At 39.2% G+C, this 27734-nt stretch overlaps 1 protein-coding gene and 1 long non-coding RNA gene across 2 annotated transcripts in view; both read left to right on the top strand.

Moving 5' to 3' along the window:
• wnk1b (WNK lysine deficient protein kinase 1b) overlaps positions 1 to 15484 on the top strand; it is a 108629-nt gene extending 93145 nt beyond the window's left edge. The window contains exons 26-38 of the mRNA XM_059326445.1: positions 497 to 580; positions 1021 to 1057; positions 1150 to 1223; positions 2376 to 2663; positions 3332 to 3603; positions 4009 to 4084; positions 4179 to 4308; positions 5200 to 5397; positions 6263 to 6355; positions 10135 to 10176; positions 11855 to 12027; positions 12601 to 12657; positions 12908 to 15484. Of these exons, the coding sequence (XP_059182428.1) occupies positions 497 to 580; positions 1021 to 1057; positions 1150 to 1223; positions 2376 to 2663; positions 3332 to 3603; positions 4009 to 4084; positions 4179 to 4308; positions 5200 to 5397; positions 6263 to 6355; positions 10135 to 10176; positions 11855 to 12027; positions 12601 to 12657; positions 12908 to 13348 (1965 nt within the window). The 3' untranslated portion in view covers positions 13349 to 15484. The remainder of the gene's footprint in view (positions 1 to 496; positions 581 to 1020; positions 1058 to 1149; positions 1224 to 2375; positions 2664 to 3331; positions 3604 to 4008; positions 4085 to 4178; positions 4309 to 5199; positions 5398 to 6262; positions 6356 to 10134; positions 10177 to 11854; positions 12028 to 12600; positions 12658 to 12907) is intronic.
• Positions 15485 to 21914: 6430 nt separating this feature from the next.
• On the top strand, positions 21915 to 26928 carry LOC131961068 (uncharacterized). The gene is made up of 3 exons (XR_009389827.1): positions 21915 to 21986; positions 22191 to 22296; positions 26711 to 26928. It is a non-coding gene; the product is annotated as an uncharacterized LOC131961068 (long non-coding RNA).
• Positions 26929 to 27734: the final 806 nt, after the last annotated feature.

The raw sequence follows: 27734 nt of genomic DNA, 5'->3' as shown, positions 1-27734 counted from the left end.
TTAACTTCTTAGAATAAAAATACTGAATTCTGTCTACATCAACTTACCTGCAACTGTGTGTGTGTGTGTGTGTGTGTGTGTGTGTGTGTGTGTGTGTGTGTGTGTGTGTGTGTGTGTGTGTGTGTGTGTGTGTGTGTGTGTGTGTGTGTGTGTGTGTGTGTGTGTGTGTGTGTGTGTGTGTGTGTGTGTGTGTGTGTGTGTGTGTGTGTGTGTGTGTGTGTGTGTGTGTGTGTGTGTGTGTGTGTGTGTGTGTGTGTGTGTGTGTGTGTGTCGGCACAGGAGAGGGGTCCTGTAAGGATAATGCCTTTTACTGTGCTCTGACTCATATCTGCTGAATGTCAGAAAAAAATAGCATTAAATTATCCTCCAGTTGTACTAACCACACAATGCTTCTGGCTGATCTGTGCTTGTATTGCTAATCATCTTCAGTGGCCGATCCAGTGTGTTTTTGCATATATTTGTGTGTTTCTGAAAAAGTGAATCTGCCTTTTTTCAGTCCCAGCAGCCTCTGGAGGACCTGGATGCTCAGTTGAGGAGAGCGCTGAGCCCAGAGACCGTTCCTGTCAGCACACACACACAGGTAAACACACACACATTTATGTATTATTCTGTTAACTTATACTGACTTCCTGTTCTTTTCAAAGGAATCTTAAAACCCATTTTTATTCACTGGCTTTTAACTCAACATGAGCCTTTGCTCTGTTTTATTTTTTGTTTTTATTTGTTCTTTGTGGTTTTTTAAAATTAAGATTAATTTTAAAATTTAGATTAATTCTAAAACCCACTTTTATTTACTGTTTTTTGTTTTACCCAGCATGAGACTCGCTTTGTTTTAGTTGTTTTTGCTTGTTCTTTGTTTTTATTGTTTTTATTGTTGGTCTGTCCTGCCATGTACAACACTTTCTATCAGCTAACGCTGTCTTAAAGGGCTATATAAATAAAGTTGATTTGATTTGATTTGATTGTTGAAAGACACTGCTCAGTAATAAGCCACTTTCTTCTCTCTCCTACTAACTCCAGGCATCTCACAGCGGCATACCTTTAGCGGGACAACCAAGTATGTATATTATTAAACATATTAACCTAAATTTTTGTCTCTATATCAGCATTGTATCTGTGTGTCTAACATTTGTAACATCTGTCTTTCAGTTCCCTTCTCTCTGGAGGAAGCAGCTGGGTCGTCTGGTCCTCCTCCAGGTGGAATAAAACTGGGAAGATTTCAGGTAAGATTTCTCTCACACTGGAGAGACTCAATTTACTAGGCTTTCCTTTCCTAAATAAGTAAATGAACACTGAATGTTTGTGTACTTCAAATGTAAATAACATCCCATTGAGCCAGCTGTACCCAAAAACCTTTTTTTCTTGATAAACATAAAATATTAAAATGTACATCAAGATAAATTAAATATCAGAAAGACAAAACATGACAAAATCATATGATTGAGCAAATAAAAATACAGTGAGGCAATAAATAAATAAATAATAATTACAAAGTCAAGCAACAGAATTGAAAAAAATAAAATAAGTACATTTATTTTATTTATTTATTTTTTTAAACTATCAAAACCCCTCAACTATAGCAATTCCACCTATTTGACAAAAAAATTCTCCCCAAATCCCACCTCCCTTTCTCCCATCTTCATTCCAAAAAACATACATTTTGAGCTTGTTTATTTCAACAAAAAAAAGTTCCAGTGGATGATCCCCCAGACCCCTGACAGTGGTCCAGACTAAGCCCCAAGTGTACTTAAATCCTACAAATTCCCCTGGCCGAAGAGGAGCAGAAGTTGCACAGAAATGAGGATAATTCTGAACCCATAAATGTGTATTTCATACTGTAATATGTTGTTCATTCTGTCCCTGGTAGGAGCAGTTTAGGTTTATGGTTCAATCACATTTGAGTGATTGTATGATTAAAGAGGTTCCAGCTACATTGCATGTATTGTAAACTATTTAGAATATAACCAATGCATTTAATGCAGTAAAATCTGATTTATCAGTCATATACGTAAAGTGTCAAATCATTGTGCCAAGTTATTTAGTTATTAAGTCAGTTAATTTGAAAGTAAAAAAAGAAGGAAAGATGAGTTATGGACCTTAATGTGCATTCATTTTATCTGATAGATAAAAAATAAACTCTAGTATCTCTATGCATTTTTTCCCCATTAGTCTAAGGATGTTATAATAATTGTAGACTGGATGCCAGGCTGAAAAAGTCTGTTTTAAACAGACTAGTGAAGTGAACACTTCATGGCCTGAATTTTTTTGATTTTCTGTTTTTCTTTTTAAATTCAAATTTGTTAACAGCTAAATAATGCAGTGTATCTTCTTTACTGTTGCGTTATCCTCATTCACTTTCTCTTCTCACTGTTAAGGTCTCGCTGGCTGCTGAAGCGCCTCCTGTCAAACCCCCGGCCTGCACTGAATCTTCCTCCACCACCTCCTCCTCCTCGTCTTCCTCCTCCTCGTCCTCCTCCAGTCTCTCCAGCCCGGAGAACACACTGCACAAGGACTCCTCGTCTCCTCTGAGAGTGGGAGGAGGGAAAGGAGGAGACGTTGTGGACGGACTCCCGCAACGAACTCTAGGAGGGTCCCACCATCCCTCCCCCCTGACCTCACCCTGCCCCTCTCCTAAGCCCACCACGACCATCGGACGCTTCCAGGTATTTCCTGTTTCCTGTTTTTGATCTGGTAGTGTAACGGGTGAGGGGTTTCCTTGCTACGTGTATGAACTAGGGATGGGCGTTTGTAAGAAACCTGCAAACTCAAGCATCTACATACTGTATACATTATACATACTGTATGTATAAAAACATGCATACATGGGCAAAATAAAATATATGTATTCAGTACTATACAAAAGCCTGTTTTGATATGGGACGCTTTTGTTTTGAAAGGATAAAAAAGGGACTTCCTGTCAATCGTAAAAATAAATCCACTGAGATTAAACTGTAAAGATAACGTCAAGGAGTTCAATGTTTTATGTTTTAGCCCCCAAAAGGCATGAGGTTACTTTTCACAGGAATCTTGCATATTTAATTGTGTTTTCTGTTTAAATAAGATTTGGATAAAATTAAATCTAGTAATTCATGCTTGCAAGGTTTGATACAGTAAGCTAGTTTTGCTCCAATTAATACTCTATTTCTTTGTGTTTTATAATTGTTATTGCAACTTTAAGTTTGCAAACTATAGCTTTATCCAAATTTACCAAATGCCTAGTGACCATTAATCGATCATCAATTTATCATTCGCATCCCTAGTATGAACTAAAAAACTTCTCTACTTCCCATCCATTGATTACTTCATCCAATATTTTTTTCTTTTATTTCAGGTTACCACAAACCCAGAGGCCCGTGTCGGTAGATTCTCAGTCAGCCGTGCCCAGGAGCAGAGCCTTGAGACCAGGCAGACCCCTCCACCTGCCGCCCAGGCTGCTAATGGACCCAGCAACCCCGTGCAGATTTTGACTCCAGACTCCAGTCACAAAGCCTCGCTGCCGAGTCTAAACAACAACTCCTTCAATAACTCCTACATCAGCAGTGACAACGACTCCGAATTTGAGGATGAGGACTTCAAACGGGAAGTTACCAACCTCAGAGAAAAGTAAGTTCTCTCTTCCTCTGCTCCCAAACATCCCAGAGAAAATAAACTTCTGTTGTCCAATCAACACTCATATTTCACCTCTGCGTCACCTCGTCTTTATGGAGTTCAGCTGCTTTGAAGAAAACTAGATCTTCTTTTTCTCCCCTTTCTATTTCTGTGCCCTCAAAAATAGTACTCTGTGCTCTGCTTCTGTTTTCTTCTCTTCCTCTTTCTTCACCCTCAAAATGAGGTTAACCACCCACTTTCCTTCATTACTTCTTCCTCTTTTCTTGAAAGGGGATCTTGAGCTCTTCCGAGAACGCTGGGCCCCCCTCCTCTCTCCTTGCTTTCCACCCTCATTATCTTTACTTTCTTTTGCCCGTCAATATTTTATTCCTCATATTTTTTTATTCCCTCTGTCTCCAGGCACATGCGAGAGATTCAGGCCCTGCACTCCCGTCAGAAGGAGGAAATAGACTGTCTCTTTACCAGGCTGGGAAAGGTAACTCATCCTCATTCCATCAGTGCAAAACACTATAAACAACATCACGTAAAGTGTGCGAGAAGCAGCCAATCATCCTTTGTTCTTGCTGTAGGTTCCTCCAGCTGCAGTGCTCCCTCCAGTTATAGGCCTGACTGGCAGGAGACGACGACCTACCAAAAGCAAATCCTCCAAATCGTCCAGAACCAGCTCCACGCACAGCAGCAAGAGTCCGTTACAGCCAGGTAGGCTCTTGTTCAAACATTTGTATTAAAGAGATATTAAAGAGTCTGTTCACCCAAAGTTCAAAGGAACATAAAATCTTATTTAATTCTAGCAATAACGTATTTAATTCTAGCAATAACTAGTCAATGTGATGTGTCTTTGGCTGCGCAGAGGATTGTGGGTCAGAATAGCATGCTGGCTTGCATACTGCAAAAGTGACTGGATGCAGTAGGACATGCTGTTTTTTTCATACTGCATTTGACACAATATGCACTGGGACACAATTTTTTTTGTTCTGGCGTCCTAAATAGCATGGTGGTATGTGTATTGGTATGCACCCTCAGTGAAAGGGAGATTATTGTTCCCTTTTACTAGATCTTGAGTGCCCTTTTTAAATTTTTGTGAGCAAGAGGAATTATATTCCACTAGCCTCACCAAAGCCTGTGCAAATTAAACCAAAAATACCAGCAGAAGAAGGCGAGAAACTATGTTGTTTTTTTTTGTCATTTGGCTGAACTGACCATTTAAAACCGGCACCTCTGAACACTGACACATTCACTTTAATCTTGAATCCTACACTACAGCCAGGATGGTCAGAAACCTTTTACCCTAACGTCACACTGTCTCTGTGTTTATGCATCCATGTGCACATATGTGTGTGTGTTTATCTGCTTGGTTACACGTGCATGTGGGTGGTGCAGGCTCAGAGCTTGAACATTTCTGACTGCTTTCCCTGTCCGTCTCTCTCTGTTTGGTTGTGCGTCTTTGTAAATGTCCCGGGTGACGGGTGTCTTATCTGTCCATTATCTTTGTGTGTGTGTGTGTGTTTTTGTGTGTGTGTGTGTCTCTGGTCCCTGCGGTGTGTCGTTCCTGCCCTGTCCTTTCCTGCCTATGCCTTGTGCTATCTCCAGGCAGCACTTTATCCGCCCAGAGCGTCCCCACCATGTACCCCGGCCAGCTGGCTCTGTTAGCCCCAGGAGGATTAGCCGATTCGGGCAGCAGTACTCTGCTCCAACCACTCAAACCCTCTCCCTCCAGCAACAACCTGTGTTCGGCCTACACCAGCGAGGCGGCGCTCTCTGTGCCCAGCCTGTGCGCTCCCACCCCAGGTAGGCACGCCACTGTTAACCCCCCCAGCCTCCACCAGGCCTCACAAACTTCCCCCCAACATGATCTCACAGAAATCCGTGAAATAGCCACGGATTTCGCTTAACTCAAAATCCGTGGAATAGCCACGGAATCGCTCAAATTTCCGTTTCCTGACACGGATTTCGCTACAATGCAAGTTAATGACAGTCATATTTTTCTGGCGAGATCTTCACCACAAAGTGATTATGTACATTCACTGAGTGAATATTTAGAAAATAAAACATATATTTCTCGCTAGAAATGTGATCAAAATCCATTTTTATGCAGAAACAAAGTCAAAATATTAATTTTTTCACAAAAAATGAGAGAACTGTCCGCCATGTTTTTTGTTCTGACTGCCGGAACCTTGAAAGTCACGTGACTTGGAACAAACCAATAGCCACGGGATATGACTGTCATTAACTTGCATTGTAGCGAAATCCGTGTCAATTTCACGGAAATTTGAACGATTCCGTGGCTATTCCACGGATTTTGAGTTAAGTGAAATCCGTGGCTATTTCACGGATTTCTGTGAGACCAGGTTGCTTCCACAACATGAGAAATACTTTGCACACACAAATGCATGCAGTTGGTTTGTCCTCACTCCCTCACAACAACACATGTCTTTCTCTGTCTCTCTCTCTGTAAAGCAGTGTTATGGCTAACTGACTGTTACATTCTCTGTATTCCTTCACCTGTGTCTCTCTCCTTCCCTCTCATCCCTGTCTTCCTTCGGTCCTGTCTGTCTCTATTTTGCTGTCTTCTCTGTCTCCTTGTTGCTCTCTTCTCCTCTCACTTCCTTTCTCTACTCTCCTTTTCTCTCCTTTCCCCTCTTCCTCTCTTCAGGCTGTGTAAAGTTCAGCTGGGGTTCGGAGCGTATGGCCTTCAAGCCTGGCGGCAGGAGGACGCGCTTTCTGAGTACGCCCTGCTTGGCTCTTTGTGTGTAACGCTTTATTTCTTTGCTCTTCTCTTTTAACCCGTCGTCCTTTACTTACTTTAATTCTCATTTTCTTTACTCGTGTATCTGTCAAGTCACAGTCGTCCTGTCTTTTCTGTGGGTTTCCTTCTTTGACGGAGGAAGACCCTCTGCTTCTAAAATCACTACTGTCCTGCAGAAAACTGCTGTCTCCAAAGAAATTAGCTTTTCATGCACGAGTAGAAAACATTATTATTTGAACATTAAAGACATCCTTATTGTGTATGTCAGTCAATAACATTTTAGGTACCTTTAGAGATAAGAGCTCGCTGCAGGACACAATAACTTAGCATAATGAGAAACAGGCTTTCTTACATCCCAGAGCTTCCGACAGTCATCTTCAAATTTTCATTTTCCACTCTTTCTATCTTTCTCTCAGAATTCTCTCTCTCTTACTCTTTTTCTTTCCTTTGATACAGTCATCCTTGACAAACAAGTCATCTCTTAACTTTCCATTCTGTGCCAGCCTCGTGCACTTTCAGCTGCAGGGAACAGCGGGATCGTCAAAAAGAAGTAATAGCGTCATAATTGATAGAAAGGCCACAGCAGCGTGTTTACTGTCTGAAGTAACACTTTAAAAGGATGTCAACAAATTGCACTGCCATTTTCATTACGAGCTGTTAGCTTTCTGGAGGCCATGTGGAGTTCATCAGCCCAGAAAACAAAACCACAACTATGATGTTCTCTGACATAAACTTTCTTTTTTATCTGCTACATTAGTAACAGGAAACTGGAGTTTCACTTGTTTTCAGCCTTCAATTCACTAAAAGACACTCTAAAGGTGTATTCAGTCAAACCACAAACTTATTTTCACCTTGTGAGTGTTTATGGAGTATTTCCCCCCTTACATTAGTTACATTACAACATTAGTGCTAACCTGATTCACTGTAAAGTACAACTTGATAGGTGGAATCTAGGAACAAATATGTGTTTCCATACCTTACCATGTAGTCCTTTGGCCTGGCTCGCTTTTCTCCAAGCCCTCTCCTCTTTTGTTCGGTCTCTCCATACAGTTTTGATATTGAGTCGTAGATCTGCAGGTTCCCACAGATGGCAACAGTAAGTTTGTCCTCCATTTCCGATTCTTTGTGCCGTCAGGAGAATCTCAACGCTGACAGGCTTTCAGAGACACTGCGTCACACAATTTTTTTTTTCTACTTAAGTTGAAACATATCAACTTGTGCTGAATGCATTGTTGTGTCGTTTCACATCACCTTTATCACGTCTTTGCTCACCAAAATTAGCCTAATTAATATAACAGATAAGATTAATAGTGGAGGCCTCTTGCTAACGAAGATAGCGAGCAAGTTCTTGCACAAGCTGAACTTAACTTCCAAATAAACAAGATGCTGACAGCTAAAATTCTGCTAATCCATGCTATAGTCCAAAAACTAATCGGTGACAGTGTTTGTTTACAGTGCAATCAAACAAACCCATGTGAAAAAGAAGTCAAAATTTGTGCAATATAACCTTAAATTATTGCATGAACACAAGATAAGTGTCACTGGGAAAGTGAAACAGCAGCTAAAATGCACATGGATTTTGCCACTAGCTTCATTGTGTTTACATTTTAGCCATATAACTAATGCTCCATGGCATTCAACATGCATTCATCTCTCGTCCTACTAAGTTAGAGATAGATAATACAGTTTGTTAGTTTCAAATCCTGACTGCATCCATTTCTAACCTTTGCCTCTGTGAAAGCGAGCAGACTAACAGGAAAAGACAAGTTGACACCTGATGACTTGATTTCTGCCATGTGATTTTGTTTTTAATAGGATTATAATTACATATAATTTACTTTGATTAAACTTAATTAATTGCAGTGACTCATTTGTTTAAGCACAGTTCTGTTCATATACTGTGCATCAAACTTAATTTCTTTGTATTTTTCTGTGATTAAGACATTTTTTTCTCAAATCATATTATAATCATAATATGTAGTGTTGGTTCGATGTTTTGTGCTTGATGAAGAAATGTTTATGAATGCTTCTGAACCCTCTGCAGCTCAAACCCCCTTTTTCTCTCCCTTTGTTACTCCTTTCTCTCACTCCCTTTCCTCACCCCCTCTCTCCCTCACCTGTTCCCTGTCACTGCACAGCCAGGAGGGGAGAGAGACAGACCTGGGTCTTATTGTTCATAGCTTGTTCTTTTTCGCAAACAGGTAGCTTAGAAGGAAAAATGATGTAACATTGGCGTTAAATCAATGTAATTATTCATCAATGACCTTCAAAACAAGACATTTAGTTTCACTTAATTCTATATAAATCACTGACCAAACAGAGCTGATGCAGCGATTCAGAGCTCTGGAAACGTGCTACTTTGAACTCATATTTGGACCCAGTTCTGGTGTGGCCCGATGAGCTGTAGAGAGGACACAGAATCATGTGAGACACAGGGGTTGGTTACCCAACAGCGTCTTGAAGCCACAGTACACAGGCAAGACACAAATGCAGTGTGCAACAACTCCTCAGGAGCTTTCCTTACAAAATGTTTATATTTCAGTATACTTAAAGTTGGTGTCTGCACTTCCTCAGACATATCTTGGCCTCGTCTAAAGAAAAACCTCTTTACTTAGTTGTGTATAAAAATAGCAGCCTTGTGACTTGACATCTGAGGTAAGCCTTTCCCACAGTGCAGCGTATATAAACACCTCATGCCTTTCATTTATACATTTAAAAAGCTGCACATAAATACTTAAAGGTACTATGTTGAAGTGAACTGCAATCAGTATTGTGTTTCTTGCGCATGACCGCTCTGTAGGTGTGTGCAAGCATACTGGGCATTGGCCAAAACAATATTTCAAATAACGTTGGTGTCTAATCTAATGTTCCTAAATTTAATTTTTGCAGCACTCGCTCCATGAAACTAACTAGCCTTTTGTAAATAATCATCTTTTACAAAACATCTATGTTGTGTTGCTAAGTTACAACTACCCTGCTAAAATTAGCATAGCTAACGTTATAGTTAGCTACTTGGCCGCCTGTGCCCTGCATCACTCTTGGCTAGTAGTAAGCACTTGTTAGTTTAACATCTTTGCTTTGTAATGTTAAATCATCTAATGTTGGCTAAACTACAAAAATTGGTTATAATACATCATTTAGTATTATGTTACATATCAAATTAGCTGATGATATAATCTGGCAAACTAGCCAACTACTTTATCTATTTAAGCCAGCTAGCTCTTATATAGCTACACTGCATTAACCTGGCATTGGTTGCTTCATAGTTTTAGGTGATAAAGTTAGTAATAAATGTTGCTGACTCTAATCCTAAACTAATGTTAGCTAGCATTGCACACTTCTGGTGCAGAGTAGTTGAGTTAGTAGTAGTAGAGTAGTTGAAGTATCACATATTTGGATTTTCCCAGCAAACTTATAGTCATCTCCATTGGAATCAGTCCACAGGCTGTTATAGGCTACAGTTTTTCATTTAAATTACAATCTATTCACACATTGGACAAACAGAAGGGTACATGAAATTAAGTTGTTACACATTGTACCTTTAACATCAACTTCCAAGTGAACTTTCCAGGCTTTTAATCAGAGTGCACTGTGTGACAGGTCCTGGTCTCGGTGTTGGGATGTTTTTGGGCAACTCAACCCCAAAGTGTTGTTTATTGACTGCTTCAGGTTCAAATAATCATACTGGGATGCATTGTGTTTGGTTGTCGGGTGTTGTGGGCGTGGGTTTAACTCTGACTCTCTCCCAATCCTTCGATCGTTGTCTTCCGGCCGCACAGGGAAGATGGTGAAAAAAGTCTGCCCCTGCAACCAGCTCTGTAGTAATTATCTCTCTTTTTGGTCTTCCCTCCCTCCATCGATCCCCTCTTCCATCCTTGCACTCGCTCTCCCACGCTTCCCCCCTGCTCTCTAACGTCCTTTGAATTACAACTTTGATCCTCTGCCAGATTTGAGAAAAAGTTTGATTCAGTTATTTCTGCCACTGTGACTCACAGAAATGATTTTCCATTTTGACATTTTTCGAATGAGGGATCAAAGAATAGCCAGTTTGGGAACTGAAATGACTGAAATGAGCAGCCATCGCAGATTCAAACTGACAGTGCATGCATCTGCAAGCTCACACACACACACACACACACAGACACACAACAGCTGTTTGCCACTTTGCCTCCTCCTTTTCCTCTCCTCCCTCGTCATGATTTGTGGTCTTGACTGCATTGCCCAGAATTCCATGCTGCTGCAGTCAGTCATGACTCAGCGTCTCCTCATTCTTATTTTTTCCTCCATTTTATTTAGCATGACATGCCAGTTTCTGTCAGACCAACTGTATGATTAGTTTTTACTGGCTAATCCCTGTATATTGTGTCTTTTTCTCATGTCATATCTGATATGGACATATCACAATGTGATCATTCTTGTAATATAGTATACATATTCTGGATGTAAGGTATAGTAAATGAATGACTATATAGAAACATTTGAGAAGATTTTTTTATTCTAATTGTTCATGAATCCTTTTAAAATTCTGTTAATCCTGGTGTTTTTTTACTTGCCTGATGAGATCTTAAAGTGTATATTTGTGGAAAAAATATACATGCATATTGTCAAGGCCATGTCTGTGATAGTGAAAATCCAGATTTGATTAAAATTAAACATTTATTCTGAAATGTGCCTGTATCTGAATTGTGTAGCACACAGCTGAGATTCTTTATAATAATTCCTCAGCATATACTGATTAATTTTCCTTTTGGCTTGATAGAGAAGCAATAACCTCTAACTCTTGCTATGATTATGGAACTGTTATGATATAAAAGTTTATGCTGTATGAGTCTTAACAGAGGCGACAGCGGCACTTACATGCAGACACACTGGCCAGTTTGCACTGTGTGCTTTGTTTCCTGCAGTGAATTTGCTTTGATGAGTTTGCTGCTCAGGCTTGCCAAAAAAACCCACAACACCAGCTATTACAGAGCTTGAGTGCCATCTAATGGTCAAAAACTAGATAAAAACAGGAGATCAGTGTTACACGGGGCAACTGTGATCAACAGCAGGCCTGGCTCAGCTTTGCGTCTTTGGCATGTTGTGGGCGAACGCTGCAGGGCATGTCAGCTTTAATGGTTGCCCAATGTACCATGAACCCAAAGCAAATAATATTTCATATTATGTATTCTGACACAAGTTCAGTTTTGTCATATTTCTTGGCAAAACTGCTTGTGTTCTGTTTGTTCTAGTTTCATAGTTTCCCCCATTTATCATCATTATTTCCATCATTACAACTCAACAACATAATGACCATGTCGACATGCTGACCCGCCCTAAAATCTCAGTCCTGACCATCCTCTGTCCCCAGCTGTTTTCATGGTCAAGACAGGAAGTTCATTCTCATTCATTCAGATAACATCAGCTAAGATCTTCTACTTTAAACAGTATCTCACATTGATCTCCTCCTCTCTCTCTCTCTATCTCTCTCTCTCTCTCTCTGTCTGTCTGCCTCCACAGGGACTAACAGCACCAATGCAGTGAGCGGTTCAGGTGGTCTGGGTCAGAGCCAGGGGGGTTCTCAGTCTCTGCCCCCCAGCATGTCAGCCCCCCACCAGAGGAAAGGAACCTTCACAGACGACCTCCATAAACTTGTGGACAACTGGGCCAGAGACGCCATGAACCTCTCACAGGTTTGCTGCTGTTTTAAAACTCATCTCTTAGTTGTTTTGACAGAAAATCTTGCTTCAGCTCCTGTATTTAGTTTACCGGACAAGAAGGAAGGTAGAGGGGGAAGCAAATGGGAAGTCTAAATGGCAGTTTGTTAAAAGACAAAGTGGTTGGTGGAGTAAATAAACATCAGCCATAAACCATTAAACATGTTTTCTAAACTTTTACCAGATCCTGTAACCATTTGTGTGTGTCTACAGTGACCAAAACCTCAGTTAAGAAAAGGGAGAGAATATAATTTAGTTATGAGAGGAATTTATGTTTAATTGGATGATCTAAATAGTGAGAGGTAAACTGACAAAGCCAGATAATGGTTTTCCTTTGTTTTGAGTCAACATGCAGTAGTAGCTCATGTGAAAGTAGTGGATAAAAGCACAATGCATTTTCTTAAAACGAGTACCCTCCTGCAGTCACATTCCTATTTTATTTATTGATGCATGATGTTTAGAAAATAACTGTTTTGTGTGAATGTTTTTTTTTTGTTTAATAAAATGATGTAAGGTGAGTAAACTGAACTATATATTCAACTTTTTCAGGGGAAGAGGAGTGCCAAACAGCTGCAGCAGGCTCCAGCACAGGGACACAGTTATGAGGTTAGTTTAAATATATACCATCACAGACATCACAGGTGGATTAACCTATCAGGGAGCCCAAGGGCAAAAACATTTGGCTTTTGTGCCCCTATCTCTCTTGTGATAGTTTGGACTCTTTTAATTGGGGCTGTATGAGGTACTTGTCCATAGTCAGTGTATTATACCAGCGAAAATAAACATGTGCTGTGCCATACAAGTGTCAAATAAGCATAAATAAACTTTTCCTAATGTGCAATATCCCCCTCTCCAGGTCATCCAGTCAGCCAGTCTGGGCAGGAAGTACTCTGCTCCCAGCCAGCTGTGTCCCAGCAGCATCGGAGGTTCAGCTCACCTCCCTACAAACTCCACCACCGCTACCTCTCTGGCTGCCCGAAAGGGCTCCCTGTGCCACCCCCCCGCCTCCTCCACTCCACCTCAACCCCAACCTCCCCAGTTCATCCACTACACCCCCACCGCTGCCTATAGTGCACAATGGTCTGGTCCGGCTCACGGCCTGTCAACCTCAAACCAGGCCCCAGCACAGCCTGGGCCTCTACTGGTCAGCACCTCCCAGCCCCTGGGCCCCTACCCCACCTCGGTGGGTGGACAGGGCCAGATTCCCGGGCAGGGCCCGCTCCAGGCTTTCCATCTGACCAGCTCGCTCCAGAAATCAGTCAGCAACCCAGGAGGACCCAATCTGAGGACCACGTAGGGCTCGGGGTGAGGGCTGGTTTGAATCACGGCCCGGCTGGACTGGCCTGGACTGGTATGGGACAGTGTAACGGGCTCAATCGGCTGGAGAGGATGGAAGAACTGGAGGAGCGCGGCGAGTAGAGGAGGAGTTTGAAATGATAGAAGCTGACCTTCTCAAGAGGAAAAAAAAAGAAAAAAAAGGAATTGAAGAGGAGCGAAGAAATCAGGAATGCTACATGGCCACACCCCCACTGTCTGTGTGCTGCATCTCACCTCTGCATCCATGCATGTGTGTGTGTGAGAAGCTGTAACAGACACAAACGCAGCAGAGAGGGAGGCTGCGTTTGACCACGGGCTTGTGACAGCCAGCCAAATGCTCGAGGATAAAGAAAGAGACTCATGAGTGCAATGTTAAAAGGCCAAAGAGGTTTTGACAGGGTGCGGGATTGTCGTTAATAACTTGTGTATGCACGCTGACAGCTCGGTCACACTTGTTCCATTTCATGCTCTAAATTGAACGAACAGGTCTTTACAGGGCGGGTCACATGATCGGCCTTGTGAGACAGCAGTGGAGAGATGTTACATCAGGTTGAGGGGGAGGAATGTGGAGGCCAGCTTTAACAAAAACCAACTTTGTGTCCACACAGATCCTCTTAATAACTTCTGATGCTTAAAATACTCCAAACTTTTTCGTTCTCTCAAAGAAGATAGAAATCTAGTTTTCCAAAAAAGACATTGGCAATCTATGAAGAGGTATGGTGGATGCAGAGAGGAGCGAGGCTGGCTCTCACATTAAGGTTCTTAGTGTTTGATGTCAACATTAAACGATGCACAAGAAGCTCCGTCACTGAAATGAAGCACTGGCAGTGTTACTGCCAGCTGTTTGCATCCCTTAAAGGTATGCTTAAAGGCATACTATGCAGGATTTGCTGTCTCTTTCTGTTTCTTGGCCTCACTATATTTGTGTTTTTCAGCGATGTGTTCGCTGCTTTCATAGCTTCATTCCCAAAGAGTGATGCCAAAACACAACAAAATGATAAGAAAAGAAAAAATACAGATAAAGGGCAGGGTCTCTGCATATACAGATGCCGCCAGGGATTGCTTTTGTATTAGTCCATTTATTGTTTTTTATAAAAAATCCTGCATAGTAAACCTTTAAAAGGAAGGGTGCATATTGCTTTAGGTGAGAGCAGAATGGAGATGTGTTTAGGAAGTCTTCAGTATTCAGAATTTGGAAATATTCCTCAATTCAAAGCACAAAAAAATTGCCACAATCGCACATTGAGAAATTGAGCGTCTGGAGCTGAGCTGACCTGGAGCCCGGTTTAGAGCAGGTACAGTCCAGCACTCGTTGGGGGTTTTGACTCGTCAGCTTGAAAAAATCGTGACTCCTCTGTTACCTTCTGTGTCTTGTTCCTCCCTTGTTCTGACAAACCATTCAAACAGATGGAGAGAGATGGAGGAAAGAAAGAAAGTGGACGAAGAGGGGGGAGAGCATCGACAGAGTGTTTGTATTAAATAACAACACCTCATCTGTTTCCTTCTCCACTGCTTACTTTAGGAACACACTGGCTAAAGTAGCGAACGGACAGGACAGATGCCTCTGCACAGCAAACGCCTCTTCAGCATCACGACTCCACCTCTTCCTCCATCCCTCTCTCCGCCTCTCTGTTGCCATTTAAAGCAATAACAGCAGAAACCTTTTAGAGGGGAAAAAAAGCCCAAACATGAGAGAACTCAGCGTGAATAAGTGGCCTTGTTATCAGAATAATTTCAGAGTCCCTGTACAGTTTGTGTTTATTTTTTAGAATGTCAGCCATGATGATTCCATTTTGTTGTTTTTATTTTGTTTTTTTGTTTTGTCGGGTTTTCGTTTTGCTCGCTGCCCCCAGCTAGCAATCTGACACACACAAACACACACAAAATGCATGAGACATTCATATAAACAAACACACCTGCATACACACACACAGTCATGCACAGACTCATGTAAATACACACACACACACATCGTTGGAGGCGTAGCAGCAGTTTAACAGACAGATTCACAGACTAATGCCTCAGTTCTTCGTGTCATCATTAGGTTGGTTTCAACGTTTGTGTTGAAATGATTGCAATGTACATTGTTGTCATGATTATTGTTGTTAATGATTATTATTCTATTTAAAAAGAAACAAAAACGTGTTCCGTCGATGGACCTGTTATACGCGCACATCGCTGTACGATGTGGAAACACTGTGATTATTGTTGTTTATTATTAGCAAATGTTGTTGGACAACATTAGTTTTAGGATGAGATATCACAAATAAAAAAAAACAAAAGAATTCAGAGGACGGATTGGGGTCCTTTCACTTTCAATTCACTGCATTCAGCAAACGGAGCTAGTTTCTTTTTACCAAACTAAACCTCCAATTTGATCGCCGTGCAGATAACAGGTCAGCAGAGAAGGACGCCATTATTGTTTACATATCACGGGGTCATAAGTCTCATCTGTGAGTTGATGCATGCCTTCTTCTGCACGGTGATACAGTTGACAGATGTTGTTTGGCAGATAGAAAATAGTTCCTACATGAAACTGCTCACAAGGTCTGTGGAGACTTTTTTTTCCTCATCAAAATGGAAAAAATTGAGAACACCTCTTTTCAATAATTGTCCTCACCTCCAGTTACAGAAACGAGGACTTGATCCCAAACAAAATGCCTTACCGACAACTAATCAACTGCAGCTTCAGTTCCTCTTTTAGTAACTGATTGAATTGAAAGTCGAAACTGACCTCTAAGCCTGGAGACAAACCGGAGTGAACAGCAGGATAGTTGATATTTAGATAATAAAGTAATGCTAGCTATTTTTTTTCTTAATACAGTACTTATATCAGACACTTTAAATAGCCCTCCTCTTCCCTTTCTCCCCTGGTTTTGTTAGATGAATGTGAATGTATAAACCAATGGTGTCCATTTTAATGTACTTGAAACAAACAAAAAAAAGTCCGTCTTTTGTTTTTGCTTTCTTTCGCTCCCCCCCGACCCTCTTTTAGAGCCTCCGGTCAACACTGGAGGCACTTACTAGTGCCTTGCATCCTTCCTGTTGCTTGTTTCATTGGAGGGTCGAGGACTCGGGTTAAAGTAAGCACACCTGACAGCACGTGTGGAGAGTTTTGGGTGGGTGTCACTTTGAAGTCAGTGGTGATGATTAAATGGTGTTAGTGGAGCAGGTGGGTGGAGATGCAGTAATAACGGCTGCTGTGTGCGCTACAGCTGGTTTGTGGTTAATTCTCTTCAATTTCAGCCAGTGTTTTTTCCCAAAAAACAAGATTGTTTCCCCAACTTAGCTCTTTGGATGAACGGGAAGATTAATTGATCCCGACTCTGCTGCCCTTTTAACCAATGAGATTGAAAAAGGCCCGCCAACATGATGAAAGATTGAGAGAACGTGAGAGATTATCAGTGCCATTATTTTCAGGGTTTTAAATGTAGATATTTGGGGGGGAAATATTTTTTCAGTTTTAAGGAGGGAGTTGTTGAAGATTGTATTCGAAGCTTGGACCACTCTGTATTTTAGAGGCACAGGGCCCAGTTGCAGCATAAAGTCAGCAGAGGATGCATTGGTGCAGTGAAGAAATAAAAAAATATATTTTTATGTTGATGTATCTCCAGTGTCGTGTAGATTAGGTCTTTAACCAAAGCTTAAATCTTTTTTGACCTACATGTGAAATCAGGGAAAATCAAAGGACCCACTGATTTCTGAATTAAAAGGAACAGTTCACCCTCTTACCTGTAGTGCTATTTATCAATCTAGGTTGCTTTGGTGTAAGTTGACGAGAGATGCTTTCTTTTGAATATAATGGAACCAGATGACACTTGACACTTGTGGTGCAACATCTCTCTCCAGCTTTTTTTTTTTTTTTTTACCAAAATAAACCGCCAACCGTATCACTGTGCAGAAAGAAAAGCTACTGCTAGCTCACCCAAGAAGGACGACATTAATTAATGTTTTTACATCTCACATTGTCACAAGTCTCTCATCAATGAGCACGCCTTCCCTTTTCACAGTGATACAGTTGACAGAAAATAGTTCCTACATTAAACTGCTCACAAGGTCTGTGGAGACATGCCTGTTGAGGTTTTTTTATGTTTTTGGGGGCACTTTAAGCACCGGTCACATGCCATCTAGTTCCATTATATTGGAGAGAAGGCAAACACTTGGCAACTCTCACCAAAGTAATCTAAACTGGTATACAGAACTACTGGTAAGAGGTGAAATATTATTTTTTTACCAAACAAGCCACCAGCTGTCACCAGATTCAAAGGTTGCTGAATCCTGATTGGTGCACTGCAACTGAGCCTTGTCCACTTTAAAGCAGTTAAAGAAGTACATAGATATTGTGGAGAGAAATAAAATCAAAACTGTCCAAGTTTTGCCATTGAAACCATTTCCTCTAGTGTAACCCATTGTTATACAATTTTTGTCCCATCAGGAAACTTTTTTTAGAATCACAAAACATGAACAAGGCCAGCAGAGATGCGCTGTCTAACAGATTTGTTCTCCCCACCTGAGAGTTAGTGCTATTGGGCAAAAAAAAAAAAAATCTGCAAAAGGTATGAATACTGTCTCTATTCCCACTGTATGTTTCTGAAGCTGCACCATTGGGGTTGAACAGGTTCACAGAAGTTATTATGAAGCATTAAAGTATTTGAGCATCACAGTGGTGTTGGTGGTGGTTAGATTGACTGCGAGCACAGTGGTGGTTATGATGATTGTACTGGTAGTGATGGCGGTGGTTAAAGTGATGGAAGTGATAGTGATAATGGCGGTTCTAGATTCAAGGCCTTTGACACCCTGTCCTCTTTTCTCTTTCATTTGTCCGTGCAAATGAAACATATCTGGTACAAACTTTGACATTCACTTAAAACATCTTTTTTTGTTGTTTTGTTTTTTTGTTTTTTTGCTGGCAATGGGTGTTCTGGAGACACATAAATGCATAAAACGGTTACTTTGTAAAGTTTGTACAAACAAATCACACTGCTTTAGCTTGTTTTTTTTTTTGTTGTTGTTTTTTTTGGGGGGGGGGGTACTTTCCATTTCTCATTAATAATAATGCAACATTTTTACTACTAGGCAAGTTTGGTTGAAGCTGTGAATAATCATTGAGCCACTTTGCTTTAGTTCTGGTTATCATGATCTGTTAAAAGAAGTCAGACCTTTAATGATGCCACCGACTCAGTGCCATTTGACTTTCTGTCAGTGGAGTGGAAACATCAGAGGTAAAACATTTTTTTTTAAAGTAAATTCAGTGCATTTCTTACTGCTTTTACTCACTGGAGCTGTTTTGGATTTTCACTTTGCAATTGCTCGAGCCTCAGATGATTTCCACAGTAGAAGTTTGATCATATTTTGCTGTGTCTACTACATATTTACTATGAAAGGAATGCCTACTGTGCAGCGGCTACAATGCAATATTATTTAAAGTAACAGAATGCTATCAAGCTCTGAGGTTACAGCTGGGTTTGACAGTTACACCCCCTGCTGGAGGAGTTAAACATCAGTGGGCGCAATTATTGTGAAGTTTTCTTTAGAGTTACGGTGGAGGACTCTTACTGTGAAAGGCTTGAGAGTTATCCAGTGCGGACACCCTTATTGTGAAGTTTCCTGAAGTTAAAGTGGTATAGTAGGATTCTTTTTCTGGTGACACACACACACACACACACACACATTGTAGCAATAGGTGTTTTAAACTCGCATTAGTTTCAGTTTACACAGTTTTTGCCTGTTCAGGACTGGCTACCCTTTATGCTTCTTACTGTAGAAGTGCCCACATGTAAAAAAAAAAATGCCTTTCAGTGCACCAACACACACACACACACACACACATTGATTCAGTGCAACTCCTTGTTTCATGTAGCTTGCTCCTGTGGAATAATGTCGAGTCTCAAGCAACGCAGCAACAGTTTCTCTGACTGTTACTGAAAACATTTTTCTGTTGATTGTGTTTCTGGTTTCTCGGATGCTCTCATGTTTCTTTTTTTTTGTTTTTGTTTTTTTATTTCTCACTTGTTTTATCAGCAGTTTTAATGTCTCTAGCGGCACCTAACTTAATTCAATGGTTTCATTTTTCTGTATCGTGTTTGACATTGTACAAAGTGGTTGGATAAAAACAAACACATGGATGAATGAATGAAAGAAAAAAAACGAAAAAAAATACATGTAGGGAGTCATCGGCAGCCTTTAACGGTATGTTTTGCACTAAGTATAGAGTGTTCAAGCTTCATATTAAAAAAAACTTTGCGCTTTGCGCTACAATACAATGAAATTTGTTACTTTATTTGTAAAAACTTAATAAATAAAAGTTGTTTAAATGAACTACAGTGACTGGACTTTATATCAATATGAAGATAGGAATGAAATGTCTCATGTTGATTTTTTTAACTTCCAATACATTATCATTCTTACAGGCCTCTGGATCACAATGAACCAGGAGACAGGTGCACAACGATAAGGATAGAGTTTCATTATCTTGCTTTTAACTATACTTAAGTAAAAGTACTGATACCACACTGCAGAATTACTCCACTACAAGTAAACATCCTGCATTCAGAACTTACTTCAGTAAAAGTATAAAAGTATCAGCATCAAATGTAGTACTCGTTATGCAGAATGGCCTCACTTATATTGTTTTAAACAGTGCTAAACAAATATATTAGACCACCAGTTTGTGCCATAGCTGTCATAAATTAACAGCATTAATAATTACCAAATCGGAATGATCGGAAGGTTGGTGGTTCGATCCCCGACCATGGCTGCCTACATGTCGAGGTATCGTTGAGCAAGATACTGAACCCCAAATTGCTCCCGATGCTGCGTTCATCGGTGTGTGAATGAATTCCCAATGGTGGCAGGTGGCACCAGTGTGCCCTGGTAGCCTCGGACACCAGTATAAATGTGTGTGTGAACAGGTGAGTGAGTGTAGTGTGTAATGTAAAGCGCTTTGGATAAAAGTGCTATATAGGTGCACTCCATTTACCATTTAACCGGAATGATATTTTTAATGCTAAAATATAATTATTGTAAAAAATATATATATATTTTTTTATAATTAAGCACATTATTATTTGATTGATTGATTGATTGATTGATTGAGATGTCAAATTACTTGCATTCTTGAGCAGAAAAATTAGTTTTAGTGGTTGAATGTTATGCTTGATTAATATCTGACTTCTCAGAGAAGTCGGCTCAAATCTGGGTATAAAAAGGTGAATTCAGTTTGTTATTTGCCAAATGAATAACAATAACATTTCAGTTTTTAAGGTTGAACAAACTTTTGAAAGATTTCTAAAATATTTATGTTTTCTTGATTTTTATGACAGCTGGTCTAATACATTTGTTAAGCACTGTATATGCAAAGTACAGTCAAGTGTTTTCTTCAATTTCTTGTTAATTTTAATTCCTGGTACAACTAAAGATACATTTGTTTGGACAAATATACTGATAACAACAAAAAAAGGTCATAAGAGTTTAATTTAAGAGCTGATATCCATGGTTTTCTTGATAATAACCAAAGTCATTATCAAGAAAACCATGGAAAATGGCTCGATATCAGCTGCATTTATGTGAGCAGCATTTCACTGATGTCAACATAGGGCTAATTTCAACTACTTAATATATTTTTATGTATGTTTATATGTTAATAAATAAAATTATCATGTTTTTTATGTTAAATCTCGACCTGAAAAGTTATTAAAGCTGTCAGCTAAATGTAGTGGAGTAGAAATATAAAGTTACATAAAATGGAAATACTCAAGTAAAGTACCTCAAAATTGTACTTAAGTGCAGTGGTGGAACATAACTAAGTAGATTTACTCAAAATCTACTTAGTTATGTTCCACCACTGCATGTTTCCCTTCACAACAAAATAAGACATCCAGGTTTTTTTGATCTCCTCTTGAGTTGCAGTACATGTCCTGTCCACACGGCGGCAGCACTTCTCTTTATTAACTGTATGTATACACCGGTCTCCATCCTGTTACTGACCATATTTTAGAGCTTGTTGCTCCGGGGGCCATCAGGAAACAGCTCGTTGTGAGGTGTGAATCTGCGCATAATATCTGTCACCATGGAGACAATGAAAATACCACGGTGAGTCCAGAGAGAAAGAGGCCCGAGGAAGGAAGGGAGGAAGGAAAGTGAGACTTACCGGTACATTATAACAATAAATTTCCATCATGCAGTTTTCCTGCTGCGATATGAATACTGCACTGCAAAAAATTGCACACTTTGGGGTAGTGATTTTAATGTGTATTGAGCCATGTCAAACTTAGCTGAATAATTAGGCTACCTTTATTTAACAATGAGGAAACAAACTTTAACTCATCCTGGCAATAAAAAAAATCAGGACTGACATGGGATGTAATGAGCTTAGTTAAAAATTACAATGTGGTTTCTAAAATTTTACTTTTTTGCAGTGTAAGGCTTGGTTTTCAGCCTACTGTGTGACCCACAGCCAAGTGCATGGATAACAGGTGGACTCACAAACTACAATTTAAGTTTACAGTTTTAGTAGTGTTGTTCTGGTCAGGTTTTTTCAGATTATATATGATTTCTTGTTTATTAGATTCATTTGAGATCAGTGAGGATGGAGATAAAATATGACAACCAACTATGAGGTGAAATAAAACCCACAAGTTAACACACACGAGCTAGAAAATTTGCAAAATAATCTAGATAAGTGCAAAAGACAGACAGAGTGAGAAAATAATTGTCACCTATCACACGCTAGATTTTATATTTTTACCGTGACTTAAACTGATGATAGTGTGATGCTATTCTGACTCATGTATGGGTGTTATTTCTTCCCCCCAATCTCGCAGGAAACCACCAACATTTAGGGTGTTGTTTGGCTGAGTGGCGAGTCAGTTTGGGGAGTTCCCCTTCACTGTGACCTAATGACAGGAATGACCCTGCTTCCACCACAATGTCAGTAGTTAAGTAACAGTCAGTCGAAGCATCACTGAGCACCAAATGGGGCATTGAAGACAAATGAATCAGCCCAGCTGTGTAGCTGATAGAAGTCTGCCATTGACTGAGTTGCATACAGTGGTGGAAGAAGCAGAAGTGGCTTAAGTTTTTGGTGTGATGTTTAATGTGGAAGTGGATGGCTCTCTAATTAGCACTCAACTTTGAGAAGCCCCATTCCATATGTTTTTACTGTTACTGTCCTGTGAGAACCACAACTCTCTAAAAAGTTGTGATTGTGTCAGCTTTCTGATGATGCATTTTCCAGCTGATCAAATAATGTTTCTAATGAGATTATTTCCCTTAAGAAGGAAAATTCATGCAACACATAAAGGAACACTTTTTTATCCAGTTTATTAGAAAAGTTCACATTCAAAACCACCAAAATTGGAGATACAAGGATTTAACTAAAGCTGTCAGCCAAATATTAAAAGTTTAATATTTATCTCACAGATGTGGTGGAGTACAAGTATAAAGTTGCATAAAATATATATACTCAAGTGTGAATCATTTTAATTTAATTTAGACTACTTGAGGAGGATGTAAGATTACTTTTTTTAAAGTAGAGGCCATCCGATAAACTCTCTGATCTGTTTCCGTATCTTATGAATTCCAAAAATATGTTAATGTAGAAACAGTGTTATTACATAGTTTGTCAAGTAGAGGGAACTGACAAGTAAATTGTTTTGCTCAACATTTATATTGATCTTTAATTACATAATTACGAAGATCCTTATCAAAAGTAGTTGATCAAGTTGTGCACTTAAAAAAAGAAAATAAAAGAAAGGCATATCGACTGATAAATCTTTTTCAGATTTTTAAAAATCTCTGTGTTAAGAAATCAGTATTCCGTGTTGGATGGCAGCTATAGAAAAGTACTCAAAAGTCTGTCTGAAGAATGAGTAAGAATCTGTAACATCTGGTTACAATATAAGGGCCAATGTGGCTTTCTTACGGTAACTTTACCTTTATATAAATAAGAAAAAGATACAGAACATAATTACACATAAATACAGGAAGTGACCTCTTTCAGGTCTGCACACACTTCTCGTCAAAAGGAAAATTAACTTACATTTATCTGGAAATAAAAAAAGTGATTGTAGTTTTTAAAATGAATAGAGATCAACAATCAGGATGTGAATTAAGCTAAAAAGTAGAGTAGAGTTGTGTGTGTGTGTGTGTGTGTGTGTGTGTGTGTGTGTGTGTGTGTACAGTATGTGTCGCCTCCATCTATTCATCCTCTTGTCGTGACCAATTAGTGGACTTACATCAGAGTGGCCTTTTTTTTTTCTACGGCTGCGTGAAATGAAAGGACACTCAGAGAGGGGGGGGGATGCTAGCGAGCGAGAAAGATGGGGGGGGGTCTTCAGATGTCATGTGTGTGGGAGAAATGCAGACAGAAAGAACAGCCAGTTCCAATGCTTCAATTTATGTAAATGTTACAAGAGTAAGAAACCATTTGCCTGTACGAATCTATGTCCACACAGAAGACTTACAAGCTCTGGTTTGGATCTTTTGTCTCATATTCATGTTTTTATGCAGTCACACCGAACTGACTTGAGCTGACTTTTAAAGTTGCCATGTGTAGGATTTTAGCATCAGTAAGTCATATTATCCGGAGCTGTTCATAATTACAATACAGACATAAAAGCATGGCTGAGAAGATCTAGAATCTGTGTAGTGCAGCAAGAGATGACTTGAACACAGGAAGCAAAAAATTCAGATAAGGGTCTAGATTTTACATTTTTCTATTTGATTAGAGGTATATTATGCAACAATGCATAGACACTCTAGAAGTTTGTATCTGCAGAGATACTGCCCTGTATTTTTCTTTTTATTTAGCTGTATTTGGGCCATTTTTTAGGCGTCACTGAAGGCACGATAATAGCAGTGAATCTGGATTTTGCTTTCACTTTTTGTTGTGCCGTGGAGGAGGGAGTGAACATATGATAGGTATGAAAGTTTTGCAATCCAAGATGTGACGGCAGCTGGTGCTAAATAAAAAGAGAGGGGATCACTAAAGTCAGGAGCAGACATCCTCTAGAGGCCATGACAGTCTGTACCACATTTAATTGCAATCTTTTCAAAAGCTGTCAAGATGCTTCAGTCGGAACCAAAGTGGGTAACTAAACAGTGTGGTTAATAAAAATAACAATTCAGCACAATATTCTTGTGATTTCTAAAATAAATTTTCACCCGTCTATTTAACCCTTGAGCATACCCTTAAAGAAGTTGCTATGATTCCAGCGGGGGAAAAAAATGTCTGTCAGTTGTTGTTTTTTTTTACATAAAATTATTATATTTTTTTCACTTATATGATGTCAATCCCATCATGATTACCAATTATTCAATACTTTTCAGAATTTGAACCCCTTAAATGTCAGCTTGTTTACATAATGCTACTGTTGTTGTTTTTTTTGTTTTTTTTCTATAAAGAAGAAAAAGAAAATGAAAAAGTTTCTCTCCACTAAATGCAAGGGAGATTTTAGGGTTTTTTTCCCACAATGTGGGATATGTCAGTGATTAGCAACATTAATTTGATGCATTGCATCAAACGCTGCAGTCCTCCATAATACAGCATCAGTAGTCCTAGTTGAAACCAGGAAGATAGCATGAACTTGTCCCACAGTGCAAGCAAAGAGGTTACAATAATAAGAGGCAACACTCCATTGATAAAAAGCCATAGCAGTCATTTAATCTAAATGTTTTCCGTTCACTTCCTTTACTTGTTTGTAGCCATACTAGTGACATTAGTACAACTATGTTTTGCAATTAATGCAACAATACCTTGTAAAATCAATCCTGTTTTGTCCACAGAGCATTGTATTGTGAAAGATCATTGAAAAACATATGGATATTGTTTCAGAAACAAGTGTATTACTTACCTTCTATTTTTATTTCCTCTTAAAATGTTCATTATATGCACCAAACACCAAGGCAAATTCGATATTATCTATTATTGTATTATTGTAACCTCTTTGATGCAAGCATGAGAAATGGGACACTTTTGTCCTTAAGGGTCTGAGTTTCTGTATTTTGGCTGCATAGGTTAATTAAAGTAGCTGAGGTTGAACTCCAAAAAATAATAATAATGATTGTAATAATAATAAAAGCTGACACCCTTGCAAAATGAATGTCATATGCATTAATTCATTGAGGCCTAAAACGCCTGTAAAACCTCTGGGCGATTTTAAAATAAGCCCATAAAACCTGAAGTTTTTCTGGAAATTCAACAGAAGTGTCAACGCTTCTACTAAATAATAGATTTTTCAGCCTCTGTAGCAGATAGAAATGAAATTCAAAAAGTATTTGAGAGCTTATACAAATACTACAAAACAACATATCCGCTTTCCAGGCCTCAATGGGTTAAGAATGCCAAAATGATCAAACCGTTATAAAGCCAAGACTGCCCTTGTGAAGCACAATAGTTTCTAAAAGCTAACCTTTTCTAACCTGACCTATCTGCTCCACCACATGTCAACCACAGGGACCACAGATAACGAGTCAGCCTGATCATCACTGCACCATGACTTTTTACTCACGGTGCAACCAGGTCAGATTTTGATGAAACAGGAAGTGGTCACTGTTCCGCCAGCTTTAACCAAAAGTTTTCAGATTTTCTCACAATGTCAGATGACGGAGCAAATAACAGAAACAGCAGACTAAATGACTTCCTCTTCATTCAAGCAAACAGAGGGACAAATACATGCAAAGAAATCCAAACCATGGGATGAGAAACAGCATGTGTTTATGGGAAATGTAGTCTTTAAATCAACATGGGACAATTAATTTGACAATGATGCATCACTGTTTAACAAAGCTGCACAACACACAGTGATAGTCCAAACAGCTGTCATGTAATTTTATGAGTGTAACAGAAATATCTCCACCGTCAGCAGAACAGAAATAGCATGAGACAGAGTAAAGAGAAAAGTGATATTATCATAACATGGTAACATTCACTACATTAGTATCAAGTGTCTAAACTGGTTGTTATTGCAGTGGAGAGACCAACCACTGATTTTTATAATATATATAAACATAGATAAATACCTATTACATAACCTTTTTAGCTGACTGAGAGTTTCCATATGGGCCTCATGAAGGACTGTGTGTGTATACGTGTGTGTATCTGTGTGTGTGTGTGTGTGTGTTTACTAAACAGCAGTCACCCTTGCATTTCTTGTCCCTGCAAACACACATCAAGTGTCTCTGGTAGTTTGTGCCTTTAAAATGATCATTTGGTGGCAAAAAGTTAATATCCTGCGATGATTCAATCTGGGACTTCTGTACAATATATTTGCCATGTATAATACATGAAGATCATTCTTCTCAGTCATTTATTTATGATTACTGCCTCCCCTGCTACCCTCAGCTGCCCTTGAGTGAAGAATTTACCCTTGAGGTGGAGCTGGCCTGTGACCAGTGTGGACCAGGATTCACTGGAGTGGAACACTTATGCTGACTTGTGATCTGGGTAAATACAGGTCAGTACTGACTTTGCTCAATAGTTCCTCAGCAGCGCTGGTTGAAGTTTAATTTGGAGAAATGTTAATGTTTTATGCTTTAAATCTTTGGTTGTTACATTAGTTCCATGCCTGGTATTTATTTATTAATTAATTAATTAATTTATTTATTTGTTTGTTTGTTTGTTTGTTTGTTTGTTTATTTGTTCATTTAATTGATTTTCATTTATTTATTTATTTTATTTAGGGTTTTTTGGCTTCTAAATTTTATTTATTTATTTATTTATTTAATTATTTGTTAATTTAATTGATTTTCATTCATTTATTTATTAATTTATTTTATTTAGTGTTTTTTGGCTTCTAAATTTAATTAATTAATTTATTTATTTATTTGTGAGTTGAGTGAACGACTGTTGTTTTTCTCTTTTTCTAACTTACTCTGAGGTGGATAATAGAGGTAAAAGTAATTACCTTATCTACTGTAAAAGAGATAATATTAATAATAAAAAATAATGTTTGGTATTATTGCTGTTACTATTTTTTATTATTATTATTATTATCATTATTGTTACTATCAGAGATGTAAATTGAACACATAAAGGCGTAAAATGCTCTTTATCTTAAGATTAAGTGCATTTTATTGTGAAAATATTTGATGAAAATGCTGTGAGGTCATTTTAATTTGGCTCTGACATTGACACACAAGACCCAGCCCTCTCTGTGTTTCAACATGAAACATGGAAGAGGAAAAAATGATGATCTGAATGTCTGCAGCGCCATTAATTTGAAGGAAGAGCCCATCTTTCCCCTATGCAGTAGCGATGATGTTGCAACCTTGCCGTGTTTAGTGTAATCGTGTAGCTGTGTAAGCAGAGGCTGCAGGTCTGCGCTGGGCCATGTGGGCTCCTGAGTGGAGTCATTACATGTTCCTGT

The sequence above is a fragment of the Centropristis striata genome, chromosome 22 (assembly GCF_030273125.1).
Source record: "Centropristis striata isolate RG_2023a ecotype Rhode Island chromosome 22, C.striata_1.0, whole genome shotgun sequence".
NCBI lineage: Eukaryota > Metazoa > Chordata > Actinopteri > Perciformes > Serranidae > Centropristis > Centropristis striata.
The sequence above is the reverse complement of the archived record's forward strand: the minus strand, read 5'-3'. Positions and strand labels throughout refer to the sequence as shown.